The sequence below is a fragment of the Nicotiana tabacum genome, chromosome 6 (assembly GCF_000715075.1).
Source record: "Nicotiana tabacum cultivar K326 chromosome 6, ASM71507v2, whole genome shotgun sequence".
NCBI classification, from domain to species: domain Eukaryota; kingdom Viridiplantae; phylum Streptophyta; class Magnoliopsida; order Solanales; family Solanaceae; genus Nicotiana; species Nicotiana tabacum.
The window spans coordinates 100,661,273-100,685,501 of NC_134085.1; the positions used below are offsets into that span (position 1 = coordinate 100,661,273).

The 24,229-nt window shown below is 34.9% G+C and overlaps 2 protein-coding genes and 1 long non-coding RNA gene across 4 annotated transcripts; 2 read left to right on the forward strand and 1 right to left on the reverse strand.

Annotated features, from left to right (window-relative positions):
• The first annotated feature begins 2,570 nt into the window (after positions 1-2,570).
• On the forward strand, positions 2,571-5,037 carry LOC107801146 (ferritin-1, chloroplastic-like). Its single transcript, XM_016624432.2, has 8 exons — positions 2,571-2,958; positions 3,091-3,174; positions 3,277-3,337; positions 3,445-3,532; positions 4,000-4,061; positions 4,309-4,374; positions 4,493-4,556; positions 4,679-5,037. Exons 1-8 carry the CDS (start codon positions 2,678-2,680, stop codon positions 4,726-4,728), a joined length of 756 nt encoding a protein of 251 aa, XP_016479918.1. The 5' UTR covers positions 2,571-2,677; the 3' UTR covers positions 4,729-5,037.
• Positions 5,038-6,186: 1,149 nt separating this feature from the next.
• Positions 6,187-12,141, reverse strand: LOC142181654 (uncharacterized). The gene is made up of 2 exons (XR_012710536.1): positions 7,336-12,141; positions 6,187-7,161 (listed from the first exon to the last, which is right to left on the reverse strand). It is a non-coding gene; the product is annotated as an uncharacterized LOC142181654 (long non-coding RNA).
• Positions 12,142-14,200: 2,059 nt separating this feature from the next.
• Positions 14,201-23,786, forward strand: LOC107801145 (uncharacterized). Of its 2 annotated transcripts, XM_016624431.2 has the most exons (12): positions 14,201-14,464; positions 14,710-14,797; positions 15,828-16,121; positions 17,831-17,989; positions 18,913-19,053; positions 19,165-19,221; positions 20,520-20,658; positions 21,398-21,502; positions 21,574-21,764; positions 23,188-23,229; positions 23,311-23,398; positions 23,543-23,786. In XM_016624431.2, the coding sequence occupies exons 1-12, from the start codon at positions 14,352-14,354 to the stop codon at positions 23,545-23,547; spliced, it is 1,422 nt and encodes a 473-aa protein (XP_016479917.1). In that variant the 5' UTR covers positions 14,201-14,351; the 3' UTR covers positions 23,548-23,786. The 2 variants fall into 2 exon arrangements, with proteins under 2 accessions (XP_016479917.1, XP_016479916.1); XM_016624430.2 differs by having other exon boundaries at positions 23,311-23,786.
• The last annotated feature ends 443 nt before the right edge of the window (positions 23,787-24,229 follow it).

Here is a 24,229-nt window from a genome sequence, read left to right on the forward strand (position 1 = left end):
TACTTATTTTTTCAAGTTTGAGTGTTCAAATGGGAAAATTCAAAGTTCATGTATCGACTTTCAAAAGCCCTACAAATTTAAGTGGCCAGAAAGTCATTACGCAAAAAATATATTCCTTATTTGAATTTGGGTAAAACAACTATTGACTTGTCATTGTAAGTATGTTTCTTCCTAAAAAGTTAACTCTCTCGCGTAGCATTACATATACTTATTTTCTTTATAAATATGATCATAGGTTTCAACACAAGATAATCTAATTAAAACTTAAAAATCCAAACAATGCAGCAATTTTATTACGTGTGTCACATAAGCACATCATGCCAAGCAATATGAGACGTAAATGAGAATAATCAGTGGAAATAACAATTGATATTTAACTAAATACAATATCTGTTTAAATGATTAAAATAAATGTTTACTATATATTAATTTTGAATATTTTGACAGTATAAAATAACCCTTCAAGTTCTAGAATAACACTAACAAAATAAGAAATAAAATTTAAGGTACCTAATAACCTAAAAATTTATGGGGTAATTTATACGAAGTCAATTATTATCACAGAGTTAAAAGTTTCGATACTCTTTAAAAAACTAATTACTCCTTTAATAAATTAAACTATGTTAACCAGTTATATTAAAATGTAAATTTTATCTCATATTTAAAAGGTTATATTCAACTTATTAAGTGTTATTATAATTTTAGTAAAATGTGATTTAAGGATCTATATTTGCATTAATTTTTTTTCATAGATGGGCATAATATATCTATTTGTCAATATATGTATATATACACTCTATTATAAAAGCACATTCTAATACAAAATGTTGATAGATTCTCTTACCCTTCATAAATGCTTTCATGTCAGATAAATCATAATTATAATTAATAATTAATTTAAGGCATAACTAAAATTTAGGATTTTGACGACTTTAACATGATAGAGCATTTTCCTTTATTGAGTTAGTTCAATAAATTTAACATTCATCAGCTTCATAGTTTTAAAGTTTTTTCATTAACTTTTATTATATAACTCAAATATGAAATTTAAATAATGTTATGTGATTTTTTTGAAATCTCGTATTATCTGAGTCCAAGTTCACGCGCAACGCGCGTATTCCGAGACCAGTAGTATCAAAATGCACGATAAGCCAGTTCACCCCATAGCTTCGTTAAACAATTGACCACCTTTTTAGGGGTGATAACAATCCGGAAATAGATAATCATATGACAAACATATCCCTTTCCAAAATTCTTATCATAGATGAAATTGAAAATAGAAGTTTATTCATATTGATCTAATGCAAAATTAAATATATTTTATATTATACCTCATATATTTTATTTTTAATCATTGAATCAACCATATTACAAGAGAAAAATATATTTATTAAATAATTTTATTATTATTTAATTTTTTCATTATTATTATAATTATTATTTAACCCTCATAATATAATAGTAAAACTTGCTCCATTTTTTACGTTCTTGAGCTCAGTGTCTTTTGAAAAAAGCTTTTTTACCTTCATAGGTAGCGTATGATCTGCGTACATACTACTTTCATCAAATCTTACTTATGGGATTCCATTGGGTGGTTATTGTTGTTGTAATAAAATAATAAAACTTGCCCAAAATCAAATTATCCTTAAAGTACACAGTAAGATGTTCAATATGTAATACAGATTTAGAATGAAGCATCTAAGGCGTTCACACCTAACCTGATCGCCAAATACAATTACCTTGAAATGTGAACCACAAAATATAAGCAAATCCAAGAAGAAAAAAGAAAATTTGTGTCTCAAAATTAAAACAACACATTGAAAAAAGAAAAGAAGAGGAAAAGACCAAAACTGTGGGGGAGATTCCCCAATTTTTCTCCACATTTTTTGGAATTTTGGTCCTCCATATAAGCGCGGCGTGGAAAAAGGAAAACTAATACATCTGAATTTGATTGTGGAATTTTTGGAATCTTACAAACAACAACAACCCATAAAATCCCACAAGTGGGGTCTGAGGAGTATAGTATGTACGTAGATCTTACCCCTACCCGAAAAAGTAGAGAAATTGTTTCCGGAAGACCCTCAGCTCAAGATAATAAGAAAAACAAAAAGGAAAAAATATTAGTTTCACCACAGAGATCATAGGAAAAATAGGAACATAAAATACAGAAAGAAAAATGCAAAACAAAAATGATGGCTGGAATCTTACAAAAGAATATCAAAAAAAATGTTTATTTAAAATTTTAGAACAGTTTTTAAATTTCATTTCAACATAAGTATTCTTTTGATTTGGGGAGTTAAAACTTTTATAACAAAATTACAAAAAAATATTTTCACAAATTTTTCTTTCAAAAAATCTTCTCCAAAAGTTACACCAACCTTTTCTTGTCTTTTGGGGTAAAAACGCTTTTCTGCGGTGTGGACCAAGAAGACCAGAAGCATCTCCAGATATGCCACAAGCCAACCACGCGCCTCTGTCCGCCAATCAATCATAGCCATCCACTTGTCAATTGATCTAACGGTCCTCACGGTCTCCTGCTCCACTCAGCATTTTGTATATCAATAGGACTCATTTTCCCCTTCCTATCCTCCGTCCTCACCACACACTGAATTTCGCCTCTCATTTCCCCTGTTTTTTCTTCTTATTTTCTCCTTTCTGCATACCCTAATTTTTAACCATGCTTCTCAAGGCGGCACCAGCTTTTGCTTTGTTGAACACCCAAGGGGAAAATCTGAGCCCTTTGTTCTCATCTTCGAAGAGCTTTTCCCCAAAAAATGGAAATCGGTTCGTTGTTTCTGCTTCAAAGGCGACGAACCACAAGCCCTTGACCGGCGTTGTCTTTGAGCCCTTTGAAGAGTTGAAGAAGGAGTTGATGCTTGTACCCGCTGTTCCTGATACCTCTCTTTGCCGCCAGAAGTACTCCGATGATTGCGAAGCTGCTATTAATGAACAGATCAAGTGAGTTCTTATATTCCTAACCTTTAATCTTTTATTTTTTTACTTTTTTGTTTTTCAAATGGAATTTTCAAGTCAATAGGTAAAGTAAGGGTTAAATCTGTGGATTATTCATGAGTTATTCTGTGATTGCAGTGTGGAATACAATAATTCATATGTTTATCATGCGATGTTTGCCTACTTCGATCGAGACAACGTTGCTCTCAAGGGTCTCGCCAAGTAATTTTTCCGGAAAACCCTCTTGAAATTTTGATGGTCTTCCTATGTGGTTTTTTAGATTTTTTTTGGGTTAATTCTGAGTTATTGCTTTGTTTAATTTAGGTTTTTCAAGGAATCTAGTCTAGAGGAAAGACAGCACGCTGAGAAATTGATGGAATTCCAGGTGTTCGATGATTTGCTGCTATCATAATTCTGTTTCCAACTCATCTTTTTCCTGTTGCCTTGTTTTTATAGTAGATGACTTCTAAATTTTGTATTCTTTGTTTCTAGAACAAGCGCGGTGGGAGGGTGAAGCTGCTGTCTATCTGTGCGCCACCTACTGAGTTTGATCACTGTGAGAAGGGGGATGCATTGTATGGTAAGTGTTCCTCCATTTATGTTGCTAAATATGAATGGTTGTCTCTGTCAATATTTACTTGAACAACTGGGACATGGATTACTTGTGGCAATGGCCCACAGATCTCTATCTTTTCTGTTTATAAGCAGTACTGTCCTAGAAAAGTAAATGGAGTTAGGCGCATGTTTATTTTGATACTGTAGCTCTTTACTCCCAGAGCCCTATTAAGTATTAACTACTGCCCTTCCTCGTGAATCTGGAAGCTCTTAGCTAGGAGCTATGTTGCACGGATTCTCCAAAATGCTGCCGCACACGTGTCTGATTCTCCAAAAATGCACTACTTTTGGAGGATCGGACACGCATCCGGTGATATTTTTGGAGAGTCCGAGTAACATAGGAAAGGAGTACTTCAATTGTTACAGTTCCTAAAAGGACATTGAACTTATTATTTACTTACCAATTCCTTTTTTGTTTAATTTGCACTGTAGCAATGGAGCTCGCACTTTGTCTGGAGAAGTTGACGAATCAAAGGCTTCTAAACTTGCACGCTGTGAGTTTTTTCAAATTCTTGTTCAGTTGTGTTGACATACTTTTGGATCAAATTTGATGTAGGGATGATCACTCTGCTGGTTTTTGTGATATAAATATATATATATATATATATATATATATATATATATATATATATATATATATATATATATATATATATCAAGTAGGGTCGATTTGACATGCTTTGCTTTTTGAATGTGACCATTTTTATGTTTTAATGGATGTACTTAAACTTTAAAAAACAGATAGCTTCACGAAGCAACGATGTGCATTTGGCTGATTTTCTTGAAAGCGAGTTCTTGGTTGAACAGGTGATGATTTTACTACATTGTAGAAATACTACTACAATATGCATTTAAAGATACTGAGGTTAAATCTTAAATCCATTTGTAGCTCACGAATTTTAAGAAACTATTTTTTTAATTATAGGTGGACGCAATCAAGAAGATCTCAGAATATGTTGCTCAGCTGAGAAGAGTTGGCCAAGGACTTGGTAAACTTGCACTCCTTTTAAAGATTATATTTCTTATTCATTGTGAAACACCTTCATATCCTATTTATACAATGCTCTCCTCAGTTGTTCTCATAACATCTACCTCTTTGGTTGCGATTTAGGTGTCTGGCAGTTCGATCAGATGCTGCTGAATGAGGGAGCTGCTGCTTGAAGGAGAAGATAGAATTTCACTTTGCATTTGTATTTTGCCATTGTTGGAGGATGTCTTTAGTTTATTTTGATATTAGAAAAGGGCTCTGAGATTCTAGGCCTCTTAGTAGTAGAAAGTATGAGTGGTAAGAAAGTCCATATAAGATTGACCTAATAGATTTAGCCAGCTGTGCTATAGTTTAGTAGTTGTCAAGTACTTTTGGAGTTTAATTAGTTTTATCTAGGGTATCATGCTTGCTCTCGTAGCTTGAACATGAAGTGCACCCAGAAAGCACTGTATCAAATTTAAGTGAGTCCCCCTTTATTTCAACTGATGTGTGGGTATTTCTGCAATTTATTGCATCAAATTAATTTGGACCTGCAGTAGAAGTTGACTTTGCATATGAGTATTTTGTTTCTGAATTTCTTGTGATAATGTTTCCTCTATATTGGGTATTTGTAAGTCTTGCTATAAAGTTATTCTAGGTTTATCATAATTTTATCACAAAATTCTCTCCTTTTCCTCCTCTGGTTAAAGGAAAAGAAAGTTGGTAACGTAATTCAATTTTCAATTTAATCGATCTTAATCCGAGGAGGGGTTAAAAAATGGAAGGAGGACATTGGCAAGTGTAAATTCAAGATATGGTCTCTTTAAACCAAAATTACATGTGCTTGCATGTATGGTGATAGTTCTCTTTGATTTTTCTTCAATTTTGTAGTGAAAAAAAATCTAATAGGCACCAAATTTACTGTGGAGCCGAACTGTTTTCTTCTTGTTCTCCCCAATCTCTCATAATTATCAGAGCTAAACTTCTGTTTTCCACTAATCTGAAGGATTTTGGGCACGTTTGACATTTGTACGCGGGATCGTCAAGTAAAAAGAAATGGTAACAGAGCATACACAGAGGTGTATTTCTTCCAAATTCAAACAGCAAGGTTTACATTTCCCTTTTTAATTAAATCTACCTTTTCTTCTTGTTCTTCTAATTATTAGACCTGAAAGGCAATATGAAAAAAGCCACTCATGCAAGCAAATGTTTAAACTCTTCGAGACAGGATTAAATTTCAAAATGACAAAAGAATAAAAGAGAGATAAATCAAAAGAAACAGTTAACTGGAAAGGAACCAGGTGTTAGTAAAAAGATGGACAAACTTATTCTGCGTATTTGACATCATTATTGAGGTCTTTATGATGAAATTTACCGAGATGGGAAAGTGCAATGCTATTTAAGCTTAGACGTAAAAGTGCAATTCTTCAGAAGTGTGCATGATAGAGTATAATCCTGAAAAATGGTGGATGACAAAATTTAAAACGCTTTCAATTAATGCAATATTCTAAAAGGTATGAAATACAAAAAGTGCAAAACTATATGAATTAACATCTTTTTTTAATTTTTTATTAAGCCATCACCAAGGCTAGTGCCGTTGGTGTTGGGGGATAGGCTCGACCCCTACCATGTCTATTCACGTGCAAAAATTACAAAGAGGAGGGGCACATGGACCTTAACCTTCAAAAGAAACATGACTGATGCAGTCTTCAAAAAAAGTTGGAAGAGAGAGCCTATACAACTCTTCCATAGCTAACTATGAATTCAACTTACAAAGAAATTACTTTTGTCGTATCTTTTTCTAATACTAGGAAGTTGCCATTTGTCAAGTTGAAAATGCCCCTTCACCTCTTTCGGAGGTTGTTGAAAAGAGTAGTCGAAGGTATCGTTTCCACTAGACGAGGCTAACTTAGCTAAAGAATCCGCTACTTGATTTGCTTCTCTAAAGCAATGGGTGAAGTGTACCTCTGCCCTAGTGACTGTCGAGGTGATGTCTTTGATTATCTTTCTAAGCTTGAGATTGTTGGTGTCTTCATTTTTCAACATATTTGTCACAATCAGAGAGTCTAATTACAAATCGAAAGCACGTATTACATTTTGAAAGCACCAGTCTACCCCATATTTGGCTGCTTGTGCCTCTGCTTGGTTGTTGCTATTGCGTTGGATAGGAATTGAAAATGCCATAACCAAATCACCTAGTTCATTCCTGATAACTCCTCCGATACCTGCTCTTGAATTGTTGCCTAGAAAACTTCCATCTGTGTTAACCTTAAACCTTCCTACCGCAGGCATTTGCCAAGATACCTGTCTCTATACTACCACTGGTTTGAGTTGTTCAATGGTCTTGCATTGTTGAGTCCAAGTACCAGTTGTTTTTAGTTTTGGGAAGGCAATAGAAAGAGCTGCATTAATGGTCCATTGTATTTGCACCTCCATTCTTATAGTAACAAATTTTCCTTGTTCCCCATATTTCCCAGAAAATACAAATTGGAACAACTTGAAGGTAGTTTGTGAACCTCATTTTTAGGCCTTGTATCCCTCCAATTTTTCAATACCATATTTGGAGACCAGTGGTGATGCCTAATGCCGAGCGATGCACCAAAGAAATTCCATATGTGCTTGGCAGCCTGTCCTTCAATGAAGACATGTTGGATCGATTCGCACATAGGATTTGAGCAGCAAAAGCACATAAAGGATAACTGGTTGCTAAAGTTGTTAATTATTTCATCGAAAGGTAACCAGCACAAAAATAATCTCCAAGTTAGAAAAGATATCTTAAAGGCAAGAATTTTGTGCCATACCTGAGCTAGAACATGGTTCTCATCCTTTTTGTGTCTGATCATATTCCATACAGACGTGTTGGAGAATTATCCATCTTGAGTAGCATTCCAGTTGGCATAATCATGTTGATCCTCATGGCCAATCTCAATGTTGTTGATCTGCTGCACCATATATTCTAGAAGGATTCTTCTCAATTTGTTAAGGTTCCATCTTCTATTTGTGAAGTACTCCTTGACTTTAGCTTTATGGTTGGTTACATCATCTGGATAGAGAGTAGCCAAAGCACCCGTTTCGCTCCAATTATCCCACCACATACTAGTGTCTCCATTATTTATTTTCCAAACGATCTTTGCTTTTGCATTATCTCTGATGTTAAGAAGGAATTTCCATGCTTGAGAGTTACCAGAATGCCACTTTTTGAGATGTCAGTCATGTCCCTAATTCCAATACCTCCTTCATCTATAGGAAGGCAAAGGTTTTTCCAAGATCTCCAATGATATTTTGCTTTATCAGCATTAGAATCCCAGAAGAACCTAGCAAAGTGCCTTTCCAGAAGATTAAGAGATGTTTTTGGAGGATTAATAGCAGTGAGATTATATGTAGGCATAGACTGAAGCACACTTTTGATTAGAACCATTTTTCCACCATATGTGAGCATCTTACCTTGCCACCCATTGAGTTTCTTTACAACTTTAGTAACCATATCATCAAAATAACAAATCTTCTTCCTCCCCACATAGATAGGGCAGCCCAAATATATAAACGGAAAAGTTTTATCCATAAAACCAGTACAAGCTCTAATCCTATTGATCCTATAAGCACTAGCTTTAGGGTTAGTGAGAAAAAAAACTTTTTTGTTTGTTCACCCTTTGACCAGAAGTCCTCTCATAATTGATAATTTGCTTCTTAATCAGCTTCACTGACCTACTGTTGCCACTGCTAAAAATGATAATATCATCTGCATAAGCAAGGTGGTTAATCCGAGGATCTCTTTGATTCATGGAGAAAGGGATAAAGTTGTTATTGTTGTGTAGGTTGTTGAGTGACCTGGAGAGAACCTCTGCTGCTAATATAAAGAGTGAAGGGGATAGTGAATCACCTTGTTTCAGGCCTTGTGATGAAGAGAAGAATCCATTTCTGGATCTATTAATAAGAACAGAATACCACACGTTGGAGATAAGTCTCCAAATACTATTAATCCAAGTTTCGGAAAAGCCAAACCTTTTTAAAACTGCCACAAGGAATGTCCATGACATTCAATTGTAGATCTTAGCCATATCAAGCCTTAGAACAATATTTCTCCCAGTATTCATCTTGAATATATTAAGGACAATTTCCTGGGTAAGCATAACATTTTTTGTAATTAGTCTATCAGAAATAAAGCCACTTTGGTTCCTGGACACTAACTTATTTAATAGAGGATTGAGTCTTTTGGAAATAATCTTGGAGATGATCTTGTTGGTGTAATTGCTCAAACTGATGGGCCTAAGATCAGAGAAGGTGGAAGGATTCTCCATTTTTGGTATAAGAGCCAAACAAGTATGAGTATAGAATTTAGTCAATTCTTAAGAATTATGCAACAAAGTCCATGACATTCTGCTTGACAATATTCCAGCATATTTGAAAAAAAATTCCATTATAACCATTTGGTCCAGCAGCACTACCAGGATTCATACTAAAGATAGCCTCTCTAACTTCATCTTCATTAGGCATGCTATTAAGAAAAATATTTTCCTCCTTTGTAATCAATTGAGGAATACATTGCAGCAAATCATGATTCAAAGTGGTTGGTTGAGGTTGAAGAAAGTGTTGTAATATTTGATTGCTGCTCTAGCAATTTTGTCTTCACCTTGAACCCATCTATTTCTGTGGTTCTTGATTTTGTATATTTGTAACCTCTTTTTTCTGTCTCTAAGTACACTGTGAAAGAATTTTCTATTGCAATCCCCATCTTTGAACCATTTAATCCGAGCTTTTTGTCTTAGAAGATAGTCTTGCATACCCATTCATCTAACATATTCTGCATGGCCCTTGTTTAGCTCCTCCCTATCATGTTCTGTGTTATTGAGAATGTTCAGTTATTCTAATGCTTGGACCTTGACCTCCCAAATACTTACTTGTTCCTTCACATCACCAATAATATTCCTGGACCATTGGCTAAAATTTTTGCTCACAGTTTTGAGTTTGCATTGAAGTATCCACATCGCATTGCCAATGACATTCATGTTCCAAGAATCTTGAACAACCTCCAAGAAATCTGTTTGTTCTGTCCAAAAATTAAGGAACCTGAAATACCTAATAAACTCCTTTTGATCAGAATGACACTTCATCAAAAGAGGTCGGTGGTTTGAATCTGTTCTAACCACGTGCTTGACAATGCAGCTTTGAAACCTTTGGGTCCATTGATCATTCACAAAAACCCTGTCAAGTCTCTTCCAAATCCTTTCACTAGGTCTTCTATTGTTGCACCAAGTAAATCTGGAACCTACAAATCCTTGATCAGAAAGGCCACAAGCTTCCATTATACTAATGAAATCAAAACACATGTGAGCTCTATGTGGTCTACCCCTAACTTTTTATTAGGGTCCATTATGGAATTGAAGTCTCCCCCAATGTACCACAGACCATTGATCCGATTGCTCATACTTTCAATACTATCCCATAAATCTCTTCTTTCCACAGAAGTGCATTTAGCATACACCACAGTAATATAGTTATCAATGTTCAAGTGTCCTTGAAATGGAGAATAATTTGTTGTTCATCATTAATCAAAATATCTTCATGATCTATGTGTTTCCAGAAGTACCAGATCTTCCCATTGGAATTGGCCAAGCAATGGGTGAAACCTAGAAATCTCCTGTATCCGTCAATCTTGCGCATATTCACAAAAGGTTCAAAGATAGCAATGAACATCACTTTATTAATGTTGGCAAGATTTTTAAGTCTATGAATTACTTTCTTGGATCTTACCCCCCTAATATTCCAACATATTGTACTAATTATGGGATATTGGAGTGGTAGTAATCTGTTTCTGTTCTCCCACTTTGCTGGATGATGAGGTTCTTGTTTTATTCTTTCTTTCTCTGTTTCTTTGTCTGCTTCTGCCTCTATTGTCCTTTGAATATTCTTCATTTTCAAAATCGTCTTCATGTTGCATTTTTGTAAAGTTCTCATTTTGGTTTGATCTTTCTCCCTTGGACTGTGATGATCCAGTGTCTCTATATTAAAATTGTGTATTTTCTTTGTTACCATCGAGGGGTTTAGGTGGTTGGTCGACTGAGTGTTCACCTCTAAGCTCAACAACCAAGTGTATAGATTCTTGATTTTTAATGCTCGAGGGTAAACTGGTGGACATATCAATATCATTAATTTTGTACCTCTTCTTGTTCGTGATTTCCTCCTTATTTATTGATGATTTAATTGTATTCTCGATTTTCTCCCCACTATCCTTATTTTATTGATTGTGTTGCTGTACTTCATTTTTTTCTTTTGTCGAACTAGTTTCCGCTTCCTGCACATGTTCAACAGCCATCTTTTCCTTCCCATTTTTAACTTTGCTCTCATCTCGGCAGCTTTCTTCAATCAAAATTTGCTGAGCTTGTGTAGTAGTAGTGACCTTTTTCCCTTTTCTCTTAATGTGATTAAGAGAAGGCTTGAAGCTAATCTTACTTTTCTTTCTTGGCATCTTCTTCTTTTTCTGATTTTTTTTCTTGTCTTTGACTCTTGTCAACATGGTCTGCTCAATTTTTCCAGTGGTCATAGTTCTTTTGTTCATGTTCTCCTTCTTGTGTTGTACATCCTTTGTCCCTCCTTTGTTATCAATAAAGTTGCTATCCTCATTGCTATTCTGCTGATTTTCCTTACTGCTTTCTTCAGCCTCTTTCGTTTCACTTGTCCTTTTCCTTTCCAGAACCCTGCAATTCACCATGTTGTGGCCAAGCTTTCTACAATGTTTACAATACTTTGGAACACTCTCATATTCTATTTTCTGAGTAAAACCTTTCAGTGGAGAATCCTCATCTTGTATCCCATATAAACACTTTATATTTGAGGTTTAAGGAGATCGATTTCGACTCTAACTTTAGCCATACTTGGTCTAGTTCGACCATAAGTGGCAGCATCCTCGCTAACGGTGTGCCAGTTTCACTACATATTTGCTTTACATAATGCCATGTGTGCATATTAAAAAGAAGACCTGGGAGCAGAACCCATACCGGAACAATGGGGATATCTTCATCTGGCTTGAAATCCGGCATCCATTTTTGAAGCCACATCTGTATTCCATCCACTTCAACAACCCTCTTGAACCAAACAGAATTGAAATCATCTTCATTAGTAAAGTCCAAAAACACATTATAGTTGTCATAGACGCCGATTTTAGCTGATCCCTTCACTGGAAAAAATTCTCTGAAAGTAGACCTAATTTTATCAATTTGGGGCCTTGGCTTAAGAAATTTGCCAATGATGGTCAGTCTACATTCGTCAACCATAATTCCATAATTGTCAGAAGCTTTGAAAATCGTAGCCGGCATTCCTTTGTATGTGGTATGTCTTGCAATAATCGACTCTCTGGCATGACATATATTGGTTGTTTGTTTGGGTGTTGCCGTTGTGATTGTAGTCGCATAATCGGTTTTCCCAGAAATTCCTTCGACGGATGGATTCGCCGTAGATGGAGGGTTAATTTGCTTATCTATACACGCCAGTGGGTCTCCGTAGGATGGCGCCATAGGGCGGCGCGTGTTGGAGACTCGCGTAAGGTTACCGTTTAGAAAGTAACGACTATATAATGTACGGAGAGCTTTTTTCTTCATGCTCCCTTATGAATTAACATTATTAGAAAAATGAAAAATACATTAAATCAACACCGATTTTTTTCTTCATTGTGAAAGCTGCCCTGGTCCAACTGGAAGTCCACGCACCTTTGCGGCCTAATTACGTTGGGTGGCTATTTTTAAGATCATTTATATTTGAAAATTTTACCTCTTATAGCAAATGTATACACCCTATTTATTATAAATCAAAATTATTTTAAAATATTATTTTCTATAGCTACATTTTATATTTTATAACAAAATAAGTATTTATGGTATATACTACCATTGATGCATGAAATAAGGCATGAAGTATGCTATTTATATTTTTCATCTCTCTTAGACAACTGGACATACCTATTTTTAAGGTGATTGCCGTTATTGTATGCATGAACACATGTCGTGAATACATGTGAATACGCATGCATACAGCTGGACTGCCCTAATTTTAGGTGTTTTTTACATACAACAGCGCGAATACATGTGAATACATGCGCGTACAGCTGGACTGCCCTGATTTTAGGTGCTTTTCGCTGCTGTATTCATAAATACATGGCGCGAATACATGTGAATACATGCGCGTACAACGGGACTACCCTGATTTTTAGGCATTTTTGCATACACTACTCTAACAACTGAATAGTAGATATAGAAAGTAATTATGTATATCATAACTATAGGAAGTTAATAGCCACAAACAATAGTGGTTTCTGAAAATTCATCTTTATATTTTGACTTCTTTAAGAAATTTTCGCTTTTTACCTATCCGACATTCTTCCATTTGCATCTTCTTCTACTACTTTATCCTTTTGCATTTACTTCTCCTCCTCCGAAGAAAATTACACAATACAATTGTTACTTTTTGTTTTTTTTTGTTTGAGCTTACAAAAACTTGTTGAAGAAAACAAAATGCGTCCATTATTTTTTGAAGGTTTAAGGTGAATCTAACCACTAAAAATTATCGAAATTAATATTAGAAGGTTGTATCAAATTTGAAGTCTTTTGGCGTTGATTTGGATTAATCTTGAAGCAAAATATGATGGTGATTTTTTTTACAGTAGTTACTGCGATGGTCAGAATTTGTGGCCAATTATAGCAATTTGGCAGGATTTTTGTAAATCAGTTATGGCAATAGTTAGAAATTGCGTCCAATTATAACGATTGCCAGATGATTGCCTAAACTTTTGCAAATCTATTACGACGATAGTCAAAATTTGCAGCCAATTATGACTATTGCCGTAGGGCAAGAAGTTCTAATGAGCATAGTTGACCGGAGATTACTTTTACAAGAATTTTTTTAACGGGATTAAAATTTTAACGGTGGCACCAAATGATCGTCTTTGTGCAAATCACCCCACCTAGAGGGTGAAATTCAAAAATAGCAAAATTTATAAGTGGTCAGTTCAAAAATAACTCAGTTTCAAAAGTAATTGAAATTTAGCCAATTTTCATGTAAAGATAAATTTGAGTGAAAATACTGTTCAAAACTCGAAAAATATGCCAGTATATTATGCTGGAGTTCCAGCATAAGTATACTTGAACTCCAACATATTATACCGGAGTTCTAGGATAAGTATGCTGGAACTCCAGCATAATATGATGGAGTTCCAACATAAGTACACTAGAACTCCAGCATAATATACTGGAGTTCCAGCAAAGTATATCAGTCCAGTATAATATGCTGAAAGTTCATACACAAGTGCTCGAATCTCCAGTATATTATGCTAGAACTTTCCGTGTGTTGGAGTTCCAGCATAATATGCTGGAAGTTCATATACAGATGCACCGAACTCCAGTATATTATATTGGACCGGTCTCTATATAAGCAAAATAGTAATTATTTTTCATTGACTTGATAAATGCTAGCTATTTTTGAATGACAAGTCCAAAAACTGGCTAGACCGTGCTATTTTTACCACCTTTGCTGCATGAACCATATCATTAGGCCCAATTAAAACCCAAGCTTTGAGCCAACTGCCACGTGTTTATGAGTCATGAACCGGATGCTGTAATGATGGACCCCGCAACTAAAACCCATAAAGAAGTTTCGTGTGTGTCCGTCTTCGTTTATGATCTGTCTTAGACCACTCAATATAGCACCATTTGGCTTCTTCTTGAATGTCGCAAATATGCAAAAGAACTTTCATAGAACGAATAAAAAATTAGAGTATAAATAATCACAAGAGTTCTGAAAAAAAACACAGATCAATAGCAGCGAAGAAATGGTGAAGCTTGCAATTAATCTCATCATACTGCTACTCCTCCCTGTTTTCTTACAATCAAACGCTGGTGAATCCTCCTTCGATGTTCGTAAACACCTTGCCACTGTATCCAGGTTTCTCTCTGATCAATTATTTTGAAATTCGATACTGTCAAAGGATAAATTTGATCCGTGATATGTAATTAGGGCTGTATATTTCTGCACTGCTTTATCTACGTGTCAATTTTCAGTTTCTGTTGCAGAGTTTGGTGTTTATCTGAGTGCTCGATAGCAGTCGGTTACTAATGCAGTTGGCGTTTTCATTTGCTGCCTTGAATTGTTCTATTGATTACTACTTGTTTATTGTTTTTTGTGGGAAGGTATAATGTTTCCAAGGACATATCAGCGAATTCATTCGTATCTTTTGAAATTCCAGATCAATGTACACCTATTCATTTGAATCTAGTGGTGAGTTTTTGTAAGATGTTGCCAATTTCATTTAAATTCAGATGGTTTTTTATATTACGGAAATACATGCCAGTACTTGTATTGTCTGTAGTGGGATTACTCGAAAGCTATTAATAGCGGAGCTAGGAATTTTAACAGGGAGATTCAGAATATTGAAACCTGTGATACAACATTTTTTGAACTACGTACATCCCTTCTGTTTCATAATATATGAAAAAGATAGTTTTTACTCTATTTGCGTAGTACAATTTTCCGACGAAGGGGATTCAATTGAACCCCTTCCTTGGCTGTGGCTCTCCACCTGGCTATTATTGCCTAGCTGAAAGCTGCTGGAGATTGATTTGATGTTCATGTTATTATTTGGAACCATAAGAGCATGGAAATTATGAATCAAATTCTATTTAACTGATGTTTATATGTGGAAATATATGCAAACACGTTGAGGATTGAACTTTATATACTAGTGTTTATCTCTAGAAGCATATCTAGGGGTTTATTGCTAACGTATATATTGGGGGTTTTCCTAATGACCATACACTGGCTTTTGGTACCAGCTGGAGTCCGTCTGCACCATACCACTATTGGAAGAAGATATCATACTTTCAAATGAGAAGATACTCTGTAGCTTAACACAGAAAGGAAAGCAGAATCCAAAAATTTAGATTGCTAACTAAGTGTTTTAGAACTTTCACCGAAGAATTTTAGAGGTAGAATAACTGGCTGATTTTCACTTACTACACCATTCTCTGCTCTCTTTGCTCCCTCCATGTTCATTGGAAATACTTCTATACCACTTTAGTTATTATTTTGGCACTTTACATACTTTGGATTCTCTCTCACAAATTTTATGATGGAGGAGACAGAGACATGCGTGCTCCACAAAGATTTGAATTTGAAGTTTTTAATGGAAATCTGGCTGATGATAAATTTAAATATTTTGGCTGGAATTTCTGAAGTAATGCTTTGTTCGAAAGAGATGTTTCAAAGATAATTTATTGTAACTTGTAATCACTTTCTTCTTCTTTGATAGGCAAGGCATGGAACTCGTGCACCAACGAAGAAAAAGATAAGGGAATTAGAAGCTTTGGCTGCTCATTTGGAAGTCCTTGTACGTGATGCAAAAGAACAGAAGCAATCTTTGGAGAAAATTCCCGCTTGGTTATTGGGGTGGAGCTCTCCTTGGAAAGGAAAACTTACAGGTGGAGAGTTGATCAGTGAAGGAGAAGATGAATTATATCATCTTGGAATCAGAGTTGGGGAAAAATTTCCAGACCTTTTCAGTGAGGAATACCACCCAGATGTATATTCAATCAAGACTACCCAGGTTCATAGATTCTCTTCTTACTTCTTTATATTAGTTTCTTACTTCTTTATATTCGGTCAAGCACGACTAAAGTCATCCTTCCTCTCCCAGCTTCAATAATAGTCAAAGAAGTTTTGCAACCAATGATTAAAAAGATCTGACGTGCCAACCAGAGGCGGACTTAGGAATTGAAGGTGGCAGGTGCCATAATTACCTTTAATGTATACTTTGTCATGATTAATACGGAATTTATTAGGAACGTTTATTCGTTTTTTTTTAGTTTATTTGGGTCAACCTAATAGGTATTTTTTATTTGTAAATATAAAAATTATATCTCGGATATGAAAAAACAAACGTAATTAGCATTTAAATAAAGAATCACACCTTTATTATAACAACACAAGTAAAATTAACATTTTTACTAGGAAATTACATCTTTTTCTGTATATTAAAAATAAATTTACACAAGTAAGATAACATCTTCAATAAGGGAATTACATCATACAGAATAAGAAAATTTTTTAAAAAATATTTTCAATAGAAAAATTATACCCCATAAGTATAAAATTAAATTAACGACAAGTTTCCAAATATCAGTATCATAAATCTCATATTTTTTAATCAATGCTTACGAAATTTTCATCATAATTTAATAGTAAAGAGATTTAACTTATATTTAATACCATAGAATAACACAAAGTTTTATGATATAATAAAAAAGATGAATTTTTTTTTATCTCAATCCAAAATTCCCATCAAGACCCAAGTTTTTCGGATTCGAAAGCAGAAAACTCATAAATTTAAGATTAAGAGGAATGCTTATATTATATAATTTTAAAGTTTTGGAGTCTCTTTTTTGAGTGTTCTTGCTAGAGACCACATATAAAATAATAGAATAGAGAAAAAAATATAAAAAATAATAAAACGACAAATAGAAAATTTGGGAGTAGCCGAAAAGGAAAATATCTGGGACAAAAGGAAATAAAAAGCACAAAGAAAAGGAAAAGTCGGACAAGGTTCAAGATAAATTCCAACTTGAATTTTATACATGAGAGAAGCTTTCAAAAAGATCTACCAACCATGGCACCTTTGTCTAGTTTACGGCTGGGGGTGGCAAGATCAGATATTTAGCCTAGTGTAAGAAAATTTAAACATAGGTATATAAAAAATTTATCATCTTAGCGGGTGCCATGCCACCCCTTCCTAAAGGGGTGGATCCGCAACTGGTGCCAACAATAGTTGAAGGGCTAAAGGACATCATAGAATATCTTATCATCTTGTCATTAAAAAAGGATATCTTATCATCTTGTGAGCTTAAGGACTTTTGGTCCTATGACTTGCACTTTGCCTTGTCTTCGTTTTCCGACTTCTGGTGTTTATGTATAACAAGTTTGCACACAGATGATCTCCAAATAAACAGATAGCAGGGATTTTTGTAGAAGCTTTTGTCCATCTTGTTGCTTTTATCAGGCACTAACATGGCTTTAGATGTTGCAGCCAAGCGTCTTTATTGACCAACCAAAGCTCATCTTAAATTTCACATATTTAAGTGATGCAACGAGAATTCAGATGCTTTACACGTATTTTGATTTGCATGATTTTAGATCTTATATACTTTCTTTCGTACAACTATACCTTTGTTTTTAAAGGTTGCAGTCTCTTAATTCCATGTCAAATTCTTTTACCTTTCCCAGTCATATTGACTTCAAGATTCATGTTTAAATATATAGGTTCCTCGGGCATCAGCTAGCGCTGTGGCATTTGGGATGGGGCTATTTAATGGAAGAGGGAAGCTTGGACCAGGAAGGCATCGAGCTTTTGCTGTTACCAGTGAAAGCCGTGCAAGTGACATAGTTTTGAGATTTCATGATTGTTGTCAAAGCTACAAGGTATGAATGCAAATTTATCTGCCTATATGGTGGAAATTTTCTGTGTGACAACAACAACAACAACAACAACAATAACCACCCAGTAAAATCCCACAAGTGGAGTCCGGGGAGGGTAGTGTGTACGCAGACCTTACCCCTACCCCGAGGTAACTCAGAATACATATCGGTTACATTCATGCGCTTAACTGGTTAATGATCTATTCCTGTGTGAATGACATCAAAATTAGCTTACATTCATGCGCTTAACTGGTTAATGATTACATTACTCAGGGTACATATTGGTTACATTCAGTATGGCTTGATGTTAGCTAGAGTTCACAATTTTATGTCATGGAATGAAGCTCCTCTCCTAAAATAGCAAAGTTTAATATCTCCTAAACCTGTAAAGGTAAAAGGAGTCTGTTTAAACTGGGACCGAGGACTAGGAATAGATATATTAGGAATTTACTATTGAAAATTTTGATGGAGCACAACTAATTTTCAGTTAAGTTATTTAAGGCGGTATGAAAAATTTGAAAAGTCTAATGCACACAAAAGTGAAATCTTGCATCCATTTATCGACAAAGTGCTAAGTCTTACAGTTTATGATTTAAAAATAAAAAATAAAGGAGAAAAGGTATGAATTGAGTGTCAAATACACTACATTTCATCTTCTGGACAGGGTGTACTGAATCGTAAACTTTTGCTACCTTTATTTTTCCTTAAAGTAACCACCTGTGGAATCTCTCCTTTGCCTATTCCTTTTAGTTGATATGGGTGTTATCTGATCTACAGAAGGCTTAAGCAAGACTTACAGATGCAAGCTTATTTCTTTCTTTCCTTTTTTTGTTTGGTTTCGGGGGGGAGGGGAGGTTTCCATTTTCTGATGTTTGATTGGCGAGCTGAGTGAGCAACAAAACTATGATACCTTCGTTTGATTGCAGGCTATTAGAAAAAGTCAGGAGCCAAATGTAGACAAGCTCAAAGAACCTGTATTGGATGAAATTACTCTTGAATTAGTCAGGCAATATGGGCTTAATTTTACGAAACAAGATGTGTCTTCTTTATGGTTTCTCTGCAAACAGGTTGGTATACACTATTACCCTTCTGATGAGTGCTAAAGCCTGTACTGTATACTTTTTTTTTTTTTTTAATTTATAATCTAGATCTTCTTTTCTAAATGACTTCTCCCCCAGGAAGCATCCTTGTTGAACATCACCAATCGAGCTTGTAGTCTGTTCAGTCCATCTGAGGTACTTTTTACCAATCCTATTCTTTTATTTCTTCGTTCAATTTCCTCTCTGGCCTTCCCCTCGTTCCTGCTGATCTTCTCTCTGCTTTCTTCCCAGCTTTTTTCCTCTTTTTTTCTGCTCGAAATGGGAAATAGTTTTTTTTTTTTTTTTGTGGGGGAGGGGGGAGAATAAGGTGAAGGTAGGTTCTTGGTTCCGAGGTTGGATTTCGTGTTAGTTGTTGACTCATGTATTGTTCACAAGCGCTCCTTTTGTTTTTATTGTGTCGTAACATGGAATGCAGGGAGAGGGTGAGAGATCAAGCTAACTTCTATGATGTTTGCTTGAAACATAAGATGTACTTGTTGTGCACCATGTATTTTACAGCTTGTTTGGATGGTTATTGCCCGTTGTATCGTATTGTATTGTTATCCCAGAACAATGTTTGTTTTGATTGTTTATTTAAAATTGATTGTATTGTATTGTTAAATTCATTGTTCCGGAATGATGAAAAAGTCTCATTTTATGAAACAACCGATTTGGTGTGGTGGGATTGTTTCCTATTTTTCTTTCCAATTATTCCCTTACTTATTACTCCAATTTTATTTTATCCTTTATCTGTTTATTTATTTTACTCCATCCAAAATCCAATAACCAACTTTGTCTTCCTTCTTCCTTCATCCATTTGGTTCGTTTCCTCTCTTCTTTTTTCGTATGTTTTTTTATCTTCTTTGGATACTTTTTGTTGATTAACAACTTAATTTGCTCGGGTTTCTGTCCTTATTTTGAAACTACAGGTACTTTTTTTTTTGTTCATGACCATATTTTTTAGTTCTCTTTATTGTGCTACACCTATGACTAGTTTTGAAGATTTTTATTTTTTTATTAAGCTGTATATTCCGACAATGTAATTTACCAAGTTAAAATCATGGTTTAAAGTTTAGCATAAGCTTATTAGTTTTGTTTGCAACTGCACCTGGTTCGAAGATCTATATTTACATGTATTTGATTACATAATATAGTTTAAAATTTGTGCTATGGCGTTTGAGGATATTTTAGTAAATTTATCAGCTATAGTACAACACGATACAGTCAAATCAAACATAAAAATGGTATTTAACACAATAAAGGATACTATCTATCCAAACGTTGTATCATAAAACGATACAATACAACACAATACAGTACAATACAATACATTATAAAATGATGGGTAACGATGATCCAAACAGAGTGTTAAGCACATCTCCAACTTTTCATTTATATGGAATGTTGGAGCTTTCTTGTTGCCATCCATGGTCACTGACAAGTTTACATTTTAGGTTTCTTTGTTGGAATGGGCTGATGATTTGGAGTTGTTCATTCTGAAAGGCTATGGTGATTCACTAAATTATCGAATGGGAGTGCCACTGCTTGAGGATGTTGTTCACTCAATGGAACGGGCAATTAAAGCTAAAGAAGGTAATACTGGTCCAACTAGCTTTTCTTTTCTTTTCTTTTATCTAGCTGGGGGTTAAATAGTTTTGTCCTGAGGCATATGAATATCTTATTATTCCCTTGTTGCTGCTACGGATCATTAAGGAAGAGATAGTGGAGGGTGTAACTGATTCTAACTCCTTATTCCTTGTACTCAAACCAAACGAGTAAAATGTAATAGTAATTGTGTAAATCTCTCTAGTCTCTCCTTCCAAGTAATCTAGAGAATATATATCCCAGATCAGCCGTTAAATTTGCAGATTCTGCGCTTATTCCTCGAGTTTAAGCTTCTGCTAGTTAGTTGTCCTTTGTAATAGGATTTGTGTAAATCTCACTAGTCTCTCTTTCCAGGTAATCCGGAAAATATATATCCAGCCCTAAATTTGCAGATTCTTCCTTATTCGTTGAGTTTAAGCTTCTACTTATAAGCTGTCCTTTTAGATAGGTGTTTCTAATGTTCAAGTTATCCTCAAATTGTTGATTCCTAGTATGAAAGCCTCCGTGTATCACTCACTCTAGTTTATCTAAAATTCTTCTATCCTATTCATATCAGTTTCCATCATGCATGTGTATGTACTGAAAGTTCCTAAACTGAGCTTAGATCAAAACAATGAATTAGGTTCTCTGTGAATCAATGTTTAACCTGGGAATAATCTGTAATCTAGTTTTGTGTTTTTTTCAATTTCAGCTTTTCTTAATATTTTTTGTACATTCTCCTCCTCAGAAGGATATGCTCCAGGGACCTATGAAAAGGCAAGAATGCGTTTTGCTCATGCAGAAACTCTGCTTCCCTTTTCATGCCTGATCGGGCTCTTTCTTGAAGAACCTGGTGAGTGTTTGTACAGTAGGATGGTTACCGCTCCTACTCCAATTTTTCTAATCTGCTTCTGGTTGCTATAGAGTTTGAACTGATACAAAGAGAGCAAAGCTTGGAACTCCCGCAGAAGCCTCCTAAAACTAGAAACTGGCGGGGAAGTGTAGTGGCTCCTTTTGCCGGAAATAACATGTTAGTCCTGTACAGCTGCCAATTAGGCAACTCTAGCAAGTACTTTGTGCAAGTGCTACATAATGAATATACCATCGCATTGCCAGTAAGTGTTTCTGGATTCATATTATGGTGAATATTATTATGAATGGTCCTTGCTTTGCGATTCGTCCTTCACTAATCGCTAGGATACTGAAGATTATTCCTGTACTTTTAATTTTGAAAAAAAAAAAGGTTTCACTGGCAGCCTGGTCCATATTGCCCAATTAAAGGTGGTTTTGTCCCAATCATTTTTCTGATATAATTCTGTAAAAGCAATATCTATCTATATTTTATTAAAGCATGAAGGCCTTAGAGAAATGTCTTTCACCTTTTATTGCTCTTTTAAAACATATTTTACATTGGATAAAATTGTAAAATCAAAAGACTTCACGAATATTTAGGAGTTCTAAATCAAATAAGTTTTTTCGAATATAATTCTATGTTGGATATCTTTTCTAATAAGGACACAAATTATTGAGAAAATAAAAAAGAATACAAAAAGGTAGGAGGAAGCTTTCTTTTCCCTACAAGGAAACTCCATGATTTGTGTAACTTTTGTTCTCTGTCCTTGTATTTTAATCTTACAAGACCGATTTGCCTCTTTATTTTCCTTTCTTATGAACTATTTGTTGTTCTTAAAATTTAAATCATAAGTATTTCTGTAAAGCCTGGTTGATAAAGCCGTTTTTTTCTACTCCTAAAATTTACTACTGCGTGCTACAAATGATATCTACCACTAGGTTTTGAAATAGAAATTATTGTTGGAAAAAACAGTAATCATTTAGTTGTGATAAAAACTTTGTTTTACATTTGTTGAGGAGGAAACAGAACCAAACTAGAAATGTTGAAAAGCAAGAAGCTCCCTGGCGAGATGTTGATCGAACTTTTTACGCTTTAAAAAGAGAATTCACAGTACACAAAATTATCATTTAACTATTTTCCTAATATTTAGAATTTTGAAATTATTGACTATTCGATCTTTCCTTATATTTTTTTATAAATTTATTTATAACTCAAAACATATTTTTTAATGGAGTAATATTTATGTAATCTTTAAAACTTTATACACAATGATATAGGCTACACGCGGCATCACACGTATCCTAAAACTAGTACTTACAAGTTCATAAAGCGCCATATTGTCTTTCTAATATTGGGAAGTAGATAAAACCACCAGAACTTGCCTGTGAAACAATTTGTATCAGTGTTGCCATAAGACAAGCATGCCCGTGTAAGCTCTCATTGTGCCTTTTTCTTTGCGTGTTCTCTTCTTTTCTCGTCACTTTCCTTTTTCCTTTATAATAAAATATTCTAAAACAGTGTCCGGGAACTCAAACGACTTATAGAAATCAGTTGTCAAAATGCTGCTAACAATTTGTTCCCTTTGGGAATTTTGGTGGTTATGTGTGCTAGATTTTCTTTTTGAAAAATTTGGTTCCTTGCTAGTTTTACTCAGTTTAATTTGATGATATTCTCTCTTCCTGTAGGGTTGCAACAGTTCAAGTTTTTGCCCATTTGAAGTGTTTAAGGTATTATTTTCATATTTCACTAGATGATTCAATTTACTGGGACATAGGCTCTCTCTTAGCCATCCTAACTGTTGTCTACAGGAAAGAATAGCTGCTCCTCACTTGAAGCATGACTATAATATGCTTTGCAATGCAAACATGCAACAGGGACAGCAGAATTCTGCTTCCAGTAAGTTATCACAAATATTTAGTTGGCTTTTCTCGCTGAAGAATGCTGGTTCACCGGCTCAGAAAGTCGAGTTATAGTTTCTCACAAGTTTCTCTCTTCTTCTTTTTTCTTCTTTTCTATGTCTGGCCGGTTGTGCCTTATTAGCATGATTCATCCATTAAGCCAGCAGATGGTCCTGGCAGGGTTGCAATTTCTAGGATAACAAGTCTTGTATGGATGATGTTTCGGGGTTACAGAGTCACTAGTTGATTTTGATTTTTGGAGGTCTAACCGTAGGTAGCAGAGAAGGAATATAATCACTGATTAGTGTTTTTTGTATGTTTCTCACATCTGGGGAATTTATGCTGTGTTGAATGAGAGAAAGAGGTGAGGAATCCTCTTTTAACTCTTGACTCTCCCACTCCAGTCGTTGCTTTTCCACTCCAGTCGTTGCTTTTCTTTCTGTTACTTTGTTATTGGCCCATGTTCCTAGAGTTTTGAATGGTTGATTTGGCTGCTCCTTGTCAAGTCTCAGTTACATTGCCATAGATAGTATGTAACAACAACACGAGTATGACTGACGCTCAAGTTCGGTCACTAATCAATTGTTTAGTGGATCTTTTAGCTATTTTATCATAAGTATGGAAGGGCTTCTTTCCAAGTATTTCAGCCAAATAGTAATTGGATATGCTGTATCACCGATTTTTGCTCTTCAAAGGGAAAATCCTTCACGATCCTGTTCCTCTAAATTTACAGGATCACTCTATGGTAATAACTTGTAACAGTGTTTATATATGGTTTGGTGTAAACATCAGTAAGTTTTTATTGACCATTTTTAAAATCCAAAAAACA

What these genes read in the sequence shown, in the direction of transcription:
- LOC107801146 (XM_016624432.2), top strand. Translation starts at nt 2,678, where the DNA reads ATGCTTCTCAAGGCGGCACCAGCTTTTGCTTTGTTGAACACCCAAGGG. An exon ending in GGCTTCTAAACTTGCACGCT is followed by an intron (nt 4,062 to 4,308) that starts GTGAGTTTTTTC and finishes TTTAAAAAACAG; the next exon opens with ATAGCTTCACGAAGCAACGA. An exon ending in GCGAGTTCTTGGTTGAACAG is followed by an intron (nt 4,375 to 4,492) that starts GTGATGATTTTA and finishes TTTTAATTATAG; the next exon opens with GTGGACGCAATCAAGAAGAT.
- LOC107801145 (XM_016624430.2), top strand. Translation starts at nt 14,352, where the DNA reads ATGGTGAAGCTTGCAATTAATCTCATCATACTGCTACTCCTCCCTGTT. An exon ending in ATTCAATCAAGACTACCCAG is followed by an intron (nt 16,122 to 17,830) that starts GTTCATAGATTC and finishes TTAAATATATAG; the next exon opens with GTTCCTCGGGCATCAGCTAG. An exon ending in GCCCATTTGAAGTGTTTAAG is followed by an intron (nt 23,230 to 23,310) that starts GTATTATTTTCA and finishes TGTTGTCTACAG; the next exon opens with GAAAGAATAGCTGCTCCTCA.